Below are 9815 nucleotides of genomic sequence, written 5' to 3'. Positions count from 1 at the left end.
CGGCGTGGAGGGGGGGCTGGTGCTGCCGCGGCCCGTCAGCCTGGCCGAGCTGAGCCGGCTCCGCAGGCAGTTCATCAGCTACACTAAAATGCAGCCCAGCGATGAGAACTTGGAGCAGCTGGCCGGCATGTTCCTGCAGTACCTGAGCCGCAGCATCCAGTGAGGCGCAGCTCTTTCCCGTCCCGAAGTGCTTGCAGCTGTAGGAACGTGCCCTCCTGGCGTGCACCTCAACACTATGTGACCCGTGTGCCGCATAGCGCAGCCCGTGACAGTGCTGAGAAAGTCAGTACCGAGGTGCTGCAGCAGCTGTACTCCTAAGAGGATCTGTAGGATCTCCCTGTCTTCTCTACCATGTCCTCCCCATGTCTTGTTTGCTTGTTGCATCCCCACACAGCTGAAGTCTCCTATGGAGACCTCCACCTCAATACTAGTGTAGCGACTGAGCATAAGTGCTTCAAAGCGATGAACATAAGGAGAACTCCTGCCCTCCTCATTGCCATGTCTGTGTCTTGAATAAGAAGACTGCTGTTCCAAGGCTGCTTCCAGATATATCAAACTGCAGTGGGGGACTTCAGTTCCTGGACTGGAAGAGGCTGTATTCTGGGGACATAACTGTTTTTCAAAATGCTATTGAACTCAACAGATAGATTTGCAAACTCTGCACAAAAGCAGGGTGCTGGCTTAGGAAACTTAAACCTCTCATTTCAAGTTTAACAATAAAACACGTGCCTTAGACGGAACAGTCTTAATCTTAAACTGTTTTATTGAAACAACTTGCTATGGCTTTTCTCTGAAAGGTCATCATTAAAAGCTTTTAAAAACACTAATTATTTATGAGTGAGTGCTCTTGAGTTTGTTTAGAGAGGATGAGCTGTGATGGCAGTGTGCTTTGGCCAGTGCTCTAAGTCTGCACTGGTTGTGACTGGGTAATTACTTTTGTATTTAGCTTCAGTTAATTTCAGTCTTTACTGTGCCACATATCTGGCCTGTCTATATGTTTCACGTTCTGGTGGATGCTTCATCCCTCATGCAAATAAGTGTCAGTCTGCTTTTATTTTTTTGTGTTGTGCTATCTGGGAGGAGATGGGGGCAAGGAGAAGTGGGGCAAGAAGAGTTGCTTCAGTGATTTGTCCATTTATCTGATGTACTGGTTGCTAAATGGACATTTAGCCATTTCAGAATGGGAAAATGACTACAGAAATGGTTTTATGTAAATAGCATTACTTTTGCAGCCAAAAAGAGTAAAACTAAGGAAGCACATGCAGTATCTCTAAAACTTGTGTGATTTCTTGCTGGCTAAGAGTTTATATTCTAAGACTGAGCACTTGCATTTAAAATCTGCATAGAAAATCAATCAATACATTTTTAAGTGCAGTGCAGTACCAATTACAGCTGCTTCTTGTATCTCTTCTGACATGAAGATCCTTGATGATAAGAATAATGTCTATTTTCCAGAATTAATTCAGCATTTGATTCCCAGAAACTGGGGGGAAAAAAAGAAAAAAAAGTATTGTTAGGGTGGGGACACGGATGTAAAAGGAGCTTTGCCAGGGAAATATGTATTCTTGCTCCTTGCTGCAAACAAAGACCTGTGTAAAGATGACAGCATATCATTCAGTTACAAATGGCAGACTTGTGTTGGACTACTGTAAATGTTTATTGCTTCCTCTCTGCCCTTTCCTGGTTCTGAAGGCTGAAACTTAATGTTGGTAGGGATTTCCTTCCTAACCAATCTTCAGCTAAAACAAGAACCTAATTTTAGGTTATTCTTAATGCTCTGGAAGCTATAGCACTATTACTAGCTTCCCTTGGATATTTTTCTATTGCTTAAGGGATTTAATGATAAGAAAAAAGGGGTCGTCTTCCCATATCCTTGTTCTTAGCCTTTTTGAACTTACTGTACTAGTTTGGTTTTGCCAGTGTGAAATGTTGTACTACTAGATGTGCTCAACAGCAATAAAAATCACCTATAAGTATGTCACTCCTTTCTTGTTAAGAAGGTAAAAGATATAATAGTCAAGATATTGAGAGCTGTAAAGATGGATTAATTGAATCATAAGCACTTACAGCAGTAAATATGAGGAATTCTTTGTGTTTAAAGTCTCTGTCTAATCACATAAAGTAACCTGAGTACATTACCAAGGAGCTTAGAGAATTCAAACTTGCTAAGCTTGACTAGAAGGTGAAATGCTAAGGGGCTTTTCAGAACAAGGTTAAATAAAACATACATTAGGTGATGAAATCAACATCCAGGTAGTAAAGGTAGTGACTGTCAAATGAATTATTTGGGAAGAGAAATGAATAACATTCCCATGGTGTACCTGAAACACTCAGTACTCTGAACTGTCCTTCACAAATGACCTTTCTGTATTCATTGAAGTTAGATTCCTAACTTTTGTCATTTTACATTGCATTTTACTTAGGCTTCGGTTCCACACAGACTCCTTCCTTCTCGGTTCTCAAACTTGACACAGGTTTATTTCAGCATACTAAGATAAGGGCAATTAGCCTGGAAGCTGAAGGGCTTGCCAGTTTATTGTGTGTGATTATTGCTCAAAGGAGGATCTTGATCATGGGAGGCGGTAACAGGAAGTGTCTGAAACATGCAGACAGTAGTGGGGAGAGGGGTTGATGGAAGACTGTCATTCAGTGGATTATGTTAGGCAGCTGTGTAAATCCCTTCTGAGATCTCTTCCATAGCTGGTGTGGCTAACCACTACTAATTTCTTAAGAAACACGTAACCAGTTGTGCATCTGTGCAAATCTGAACAAATGAGAGCAAACCTTCCAAAGAGAAAATCTCCTTCTCTACTGGAGTGGTTGGTGATTGACATTTCTAATGAACTGTTCTAATGCATTTTTAAGATTGGAGAGTTTTTGCAAGACAGCAAAACCTTACAATACAGTAGAATCTCTCTGCATTTTCTATTATATTAAGCCTTTGTAGATGTCTTTGAGTGTTAAAACGTACAAGCAATAGAACTTATAAGTAATAGTTGAGAAACTTATATGTAAACTATCTGACATTTTTTTTTCCTTTTTTTCCCCTTTTTTTGCAGTGGTTTGCCTCTTATGATTATCATCCACAAATCTTGGTGTGGAGCTTGTAAAGGTGAGTGAATTTAATACTAGAGCTTGATGAAATTCGTAGTGAACTTTTGCATACAAATTATGTAACATGAGAAATGTGAACTTTGCATTCAAAATGTGCTTAGGTATATTTATACTTTGTCCAGAGCAGTGTAGTATCGCACCACTTCAGCTATTAGCACTGCCAAAAGCCAGCCTTGTGTAAATGCCAGTAAAGTAACAGCTGCATGTCTACAGTGGCTGCAGTTTTTCCTGCACTTTGCTAGAAAAAAATTGTAGAAAATGAATGATTTGAGAGTTAAGAGCAAATTACCTTACTTTCAGCTGCTGGTTCTCAGAATGCTGGGCTTTGTCTTTTTCAGTATTGCAAAGGAACATGCTGATCATAATGACTAGGCTTAAGATGAATAGGCTGAGTGAGAAATGGTGGTTTACAGCAAGCTTTTGTTTCTGTTCCATTGGTTCAAAACTGATGACATATGGCTGATGGTTAAGCTTCACTGCGTGGCTGCTCAGCAGGGATCACTTCTCTGCTGTTCTGAGACTGGCCTGAGCAACTTGATGCATACATTCCATTTCCCTACTGCTCACTGAAAAGTACCAGCTCTCTAGAGGGAGGAATAGAGATTTTTCTGCCTACCTGAAAACCTGAAATATTTTCCATTGTCTTTCCATATCTTTCTCTCTTTATTTATTTTTTTCTTTCTTAATTAGCTTTGAAGCCAAAGTTCGCTGAGTCTAAGGAGATCTCTGAACTTGCTCATAATTTTGTAATGGTCAACCTTGAGGTAGGCCACACTCTTATTTGTACCTATATTACTGCTTGGTAATAAAGCATTTTGAATCCTGCTTAACTGGTTGAATCTGTTTCTTTTCTATATCCTAAGTCTTGCGCTCGTAGTAGATATGCAAGATTGATTGATAGAGCCAATTGTTTTGAAAATATTTTTCTTCACTGTAGTTATTTTAATTGCATTTATAAACCTGACTCTCCACTGCTGTCTCTTTAACAGTTTAATGTTGTTTGTCTGCTGCCACAGGAAGGGGATTTATATTCATTCTCTCATAATATATCAGACGTTCCTACACCAAAGCAGAGTGTTTAATGCACACTGATATTTCACAAATTCTACTTCTTTAGGGGAAATTACCTTATTTCATTTGAAAGTGGAAACAGTGCAATACCTGTTGTCTGTTCAAGATGTAAATTATTCAGGTACCTGGAATCTGAAGGCTTGTTTCTTTAAAATCAGTGCTGTGTTTTGTTACATCTTGCTAACACATTCCCTCTTTTCTGTCTTGCTTTTGTAGGATGATGAAGAGCCGAAGGATGAAGCCTTCAGTCCTGATGGAGGTTACATTCCCAGAATCCTTTTCATGGGTAAGACATCCGCAGCTGTTGAACCCACTCACAGGACTGCATTCTTACTGTTACCACCCATATTTCCTGTTTGATTTCTTTTTTTTTTTTTCAAAGATCCCAGTGGAAAAGTCCACCCAGAAATCATAAATGAGAAAGGAAACCCCAGCTACAAGTATTTCTATACCAATGCTGATCAAGGTATGTGAGAAATAACTTGAAGTACATTTTTAGTGAGAGGGATCTGTAGGTGTGTCCTGAGTGAAGGACAGCACCTTCATTTTTAAGTGGAGAAAAGTTATACTTCACAGTGTAAGGGAGCTGTGAATTACAGCGTGAGTGAGTGGCTCTTCATGCTTTGAGGAACCATATTTAGAGTTATGATTCGCTTTAAAACTTACAAAATGTCTGTAGAACCTAAGCATTCTCCTTTTGTCACATGGAAAATCACGCAACTCTCAGAGTTGGGAGAAGAGCACAGGGCTTTTTCATTTTGGTGTTATTTTTTGCTTTAGGTTGCTTTGTAGATGTGCATTCTGTAACTGTTAGTTTAATATTTTCATTAGTGTGGCACCTTGACATTTTTGTTTTGAGATTAATAGTTGATTTCTCTCTGATCTTTCAGTTATCCAAGGGATGAAGGAAGCCCAGGAGAAGCTAACAGGTGATGCTTTCAAACAAAAACACCTGGGAGATGAACTATAATGGAAAACACTCAGTTATGCTTTTCCATCACTTCAATACTCTCAAAGGAAACAGTTAAACAGACCAAGAATGTAGATGCACTGGAGGGACATAATTATCCTGTCAATAATGTAAAGTTAAACCCTGTTTGGAGTTCACACACATGCATCAGCTACAGTGTTATCTCCTCCTCTGCCTGGCAGTGTGTACTATAATGGTTATTTCCAACCAGGTAATGGCAAACACTTCAATTAGTGTGTTTGAGCAACCACTAATGTTTGATATTAAAAGGGAGGTTTGTAGGACAAAACATTCATTTGAAGACAAATGGCATAATTGAAAGAATTGGAAGTAGCCAGCATTTTGACACTTAATCAGGGGTGGATCTCTCATTTCTCACTGGTATTATGTGATCCCATTGTTTTTACTGGGGTTCCTATGAATGGGGCATGTTCCTGGGCCAGGTGTTTTCTAGACCTCCCGAACCATGAATTCTGCCACTAAGCCAAGTAGAGTAAATTTGATCAATGTTCAAATAGCATGTGAAGTCATGAGCTCTGCAAACATATTTTTATGTAAAATTCTGTGTGATTCATCTTTATTTGCCCCTGGGCAGAAATTGAACTTTTTTCTTGTGCACTCACCTTTTGATTGTTTCATAAAGTGAAGGTGGGTTATGTTGAAGCATTATGGGGAATTCCCTTTTATTCTTTGAATGTTTTCTGGTGAATGCCTTGCCATCACATTGTACTGTATTTTTGTACCAGGGTGAAGAATTAAAACTTTTTAAACATAAGCATGCTAAAAGTTTTTTTTTGTTTTGTTTTGTTTTTCTGTGAGGAACATAGCTTTCTGTTTGTAGGGACTAGCAAATATATTTTTGTTTACATTGCAGTGGTTATTAGTGTTGAGTGTCACAGCTGAAGGTTTCTCCTTTGTGTAATTAAAAGACCACAGATGCTTTTCATGTACTAATAATTCAGCCATTCCTATACTATATATGCTGTCAAGGTTAAGGTAATATCATAGAATCATACAATGGCCTGGGTTGGAAAGGACCACCAACCCCCTCTATGTGCAGGTTGCCAAGCACCAGACCTGGCTGCCCAGAGCCACATCCAGCCTGGCCTTGGATGCCTCCAGGGATGGGGCATCCACAACCTTCCTTGGGCAACCTGTTCCAGTGTGTCACCACCCTCCATGTGAAAAACTTTCTCCTAGTATCTAACCTAAACCTCCCCTGTCTTAGTTTAAAACCATTTCCCCTTGTCCTATCACCATCCACCCATGTAAACAGTTGTTAATATCCAGTGGTTTTCAACTGGACTTGAAAAGAAAAATAGAAGGGAAAAAGTAATCTAGCTTGACTTTCTGGGTGCATTGCTGGATCTTGTTCAACTTGTTCTTCATACGGACCCTAATGTCTTCTGCAAAGCTGCTTTCCAACCTGTTGTACTCATGGGTTCTTTGTTCCCAGGTGAAGAACTTTGCATTTCTCTTTGTCGAACTTCCTGATAACTCTCTGCCCAGTTCTCTGTCCATTTTCTCTGTTGAGGTCCTTCTGAACACCAATACAAGTGTCTGGTTATCATCTGCCCTCCCCAGTTGTGTATCATTTGCTAGTTTGCCAAAGGTGTCCACACCTTGGTTATTCCACAACTGACTAATCTCTTTGAGCCTAGCAGTTCTGCCAGTTTTCAGTTCACTTCACTGTCCATTTATTTAGCCTGTACTAAATCCATATCTCTGAGAATGCTATGGGAGACAGCTGAAAGCCTTACTAAAGCCAATATAAACCACACATGCTGCTCTCCCCTCATCCACAGAAACCCTTCATCTAAAAGGAAAAAAAATCCTGTCTGAAAGGCACTTGCACTTACTTCCAACAACAAATGGAGAGTTTTCTACAGATAATTTTTTAAATCTACCTTAGGACATTTACTGAGGAAGACAGTTGGATACAGTAAACCCACTTGCCTACTGAGTCCATTTTCACTGTTAGTAACGTTAGGAATTTTACCTTCCAGAACATTCTGCCTTAAGGGGATTTTGGACAGTAAATCTCAATTGAGCAATAAAAGACAAGGACATGGTGGAGATAATGGGATTGTTGCACACTGCAATTACCCTGTTCAGCTACTAAAAGTTACTCCTCAGTTTTTATATTCTGCTGCTTTTGGAAATTATCTGATAAATAACAAGTTGAACTCAGCAACTGTTCTCAAGTTATATCAGCCTTCAAAGTAAATAATTATCTGTAAGTCCAGAAAAAGGATCTGTGTTCTGCAGATTTGTATTTTTTCCCTAGTTGGGTCAGTTGACCTAGTAAGAAATAGGTCCTGTCTTATTTCATTTATAGCTTTTGATTAACACAGCTGTAGAAACTCATTGCTACATTTTTGTTTGTGCTTGCCACCAGGGGGAGGACTCTGCTTGCTCATCTGAGATACGATTCAACAAATCATAATTAAAAAAACCACAACTCTGATTCAGAATAGCAGAGTACAACTTTGTGATTTTTCTAGGCATACTTTCACAGTAGTTCTGCCCTTGTCTTATCTCTGCAGTGAAATGATAGCCTGCAATACATAAATAGTTTGTCACAAAGCCTTGCTTTGCAGCATGTTCTGATGTCAGAAGCAATACTGCCTCAAGGAAATGTTTAAAGTGCTCTGTGGAGATCTCCCACTGATGACAGATGTGCATCCTTTACTTTTAAGACCATTTTTATTCAAAACTCATCTCCTTCGTTTCTCTGATGTGTTCCCTCTCCTGTAGCATTTTCTGCATTCCATCCCTAGCTAATTCTGTCAGAGAAAATTATCAATAATCCTTTTTTCTTTGCTATTTGGCTGCCTCCTTTCTCTTTAATCCTTCCTGCCCTTGGTATGCTCAGACATGGTGAGCTGGTACAGTTTCCCTGTCCTCCTTTGTATTTGCTCTTTTCTAGACTTCTAACAAGGAGCTTGGCACTTGCTAGCTGACTTGGTGTTTATTTGGGGTCCTGACAGAATATGACATGAGTGCTGCCACTTGATGTGGCTTGATGTGTGGGGTAGCTTGTTAAAAAGATATAAAAGCTGTTTACGTATCTGAATTGAAGGCTAATCTTACTTTTGGTCTGTTACTTACACACAAATATTTTTCTCTTGCTACCTGCCAGTTTTATAGCTGGGTATTTTAGGTGCTAATTCCTAATGCAGATTCTTGATGCCTTTCTGTTGTTTGATTTAGATCCAGTGACAAATCCTGGTTGGCGTTTTCTGCCATGCAGAAGCATACATCTTGAGATTTTAATCTGAGAGCTGTTGTATGTATGTTGTGTAACTTTATGCTTCCTACACGTCAGTGTTTGTTGTAGTTCTGTAAAAAGTTAATTATACACTGCAGCAGCTCAACAGTGTGCAGTAACCAAGGTCTCAGATTAGTTTGCCCTCATCAGCTTCATTTTGTGTGCATATCCATTTGCATATAACTTCCAGTAAAACTCTGTATTTACATAACTTCTTTAGATACATCCCAGAAATCCCCTCAGATTCTCCATTTATGGGGGTAAAAAAACCCTAAGACAATTCAAAATTCTTAGCATAGACCCAAAGAAGTGCCAGGCCAAATCAATCTCATGTAAACAAACATGTTGTCAGCTCCCTTCTTCCCAGAAACAACCCACAGAGGAAAAAATGCAAAGTTAATTAAAGAGTGACTAGACTGCAGCTAGCCATCTGGCTGCCTGGAAACAGAGGTTGCTTTGCACACCTGGGGCTGAACAGGCTTTAAGGAGGTGTCAGCCAGAGGCTCAGGAAACCTTTCCTTAGCCATGTTTCACAGCAGGGAACAAAAGTGCAACGGGCAAAAGCACCAGCACTGCCAGAGTATTCTGTTCATCATTCTGGCATGCTGAGTTTGCCCAGTCAAATGCACTTTCATCCCCATGTCTGTCTGCCATCATATCTGCCTTGTATCAAACTGCTAACGAACTTCATTCACTGTACTCACATCCAGCTTGTGTATGAATAGCTCTGAAGAGATATTAAACCTGTATGAATGCAAGGTCCTATATCCTTGAAGGAAGCAGAAGTTCCCACTGCTAATCCATGTGCATTTCAAGGAAAGGATAACGTAAGAGGCTGCATCCCACTTCCAGAGAGCTGAGTAAGTTGTTTTAGGGGCTATCTGTGCAGGGGAGCTTGCAGCCTACAGCAGGAACCAAGGACCCACCACAAAGGTCTTTCAAACTGGTGAAAGTCCCTTTGTTTCAGAACTAGCTGGCATATTATTATTATGTTATAGAAGCATTCTCCTTTTCTTTCTCCAAGAAAAAGGTGCTGATTTGCTAAGCGGTTTAATCAAATAAACTCAGTTTGCTTTTCCTTTCAAAGTTTGCCCAGCATAAGGAGTGGCTGCATACAATCCCCAGGCCTGCCACTGTCCAGAGCACCACTCCTAACAGAGGTAGTGATTCACCCTGCAGCACCAGCCTGCTGCCAACATGTCAGCATGCTGAGGAGGCATCCCCACTGACAGCTGCCAGCCAGTTCCCGTAGGCTGTCACCTCTCCAAGCAGTGGGGAATGGATCTGAGACTTGTGTGATCTTCTCCAGGTTGTGATAAACATGGCATAATTTTGTAATGGCTAACTCTGCTGGATTCCCTTGATTAAGGACAAAAGAGGGAGAGAAAG

General features: G+C 40.3%; 1 protein-coding gene across 1 annotated transcript; it reads left to right on the top strand.

Annotated features, from left to right (window-relative positions):
* Positions 1–3016: 3016 nt before the first annotated feature.
* TXNDC12 (thioredoxin domain containing 12) lies at positions 3017–5930 on the top strand. The gene is made up of 5 exons (XM_010716124.2): positions 3017–3112; positions 3805–3878; positions 4402–4471; positions 4568–4651; positions 5076–5930. Exons 1-5 carry the CDS (start codon positions 3073–3075, stop codon positions 5153–5155), a joined length of 348 nt encoding a protein of 115 aa, XP_010714426.1. The 5' UTR covers positions 3017–3072; the 3' UTR covers positions 5156–5930.
* The last annotated feature ends 3885 nt before the right edge of the window (positions 5931–9815 follow it).

The sequence above is a fragment of the Meleagris gallopavo genome, chromosome 10 (genome assembly GCF_000146605.3).
Source record: "Meleagris gallopavo isolate NT-WF06-2002-E0010 breed Aviagen turkey brand Nicholas breeding stock chromosome 10, Turkey_5.1, whole genome shotgun sequence".
Classification (NCBI taxonomy): Eukaryota; Metazoa; Chordata; class Aves; order Galliformes; family Phasianidae; genus Meleagris; species Meleagris gallopavo.
This window is presented reverse-complemented; position numbering and strand designations above follow the sequence as displayed.

Coding starts and splice junctions, on each gene's coding strand:
- TXNDC12 (XM_010716124.2), top strand. CDS start 3,073: ATGATTATCATCCACAAATCTTGGTGTGGAGCTTGTAAAG. Junction 3,113..3,804: donor TTGGTGTGGAGCTTGTAAAG/GTGAGTGAATTT, acceptor TTTCTTAATTAG/CTTTGAAGCCAAAGTTCGCT. Junction 3,879..4,401: donor TTGTAATGGTCAACCTTGAG/GTAGGCCACACT, acceptor TTGCTTTTGTAG/GATGATGAAGAGCCGAAGGA.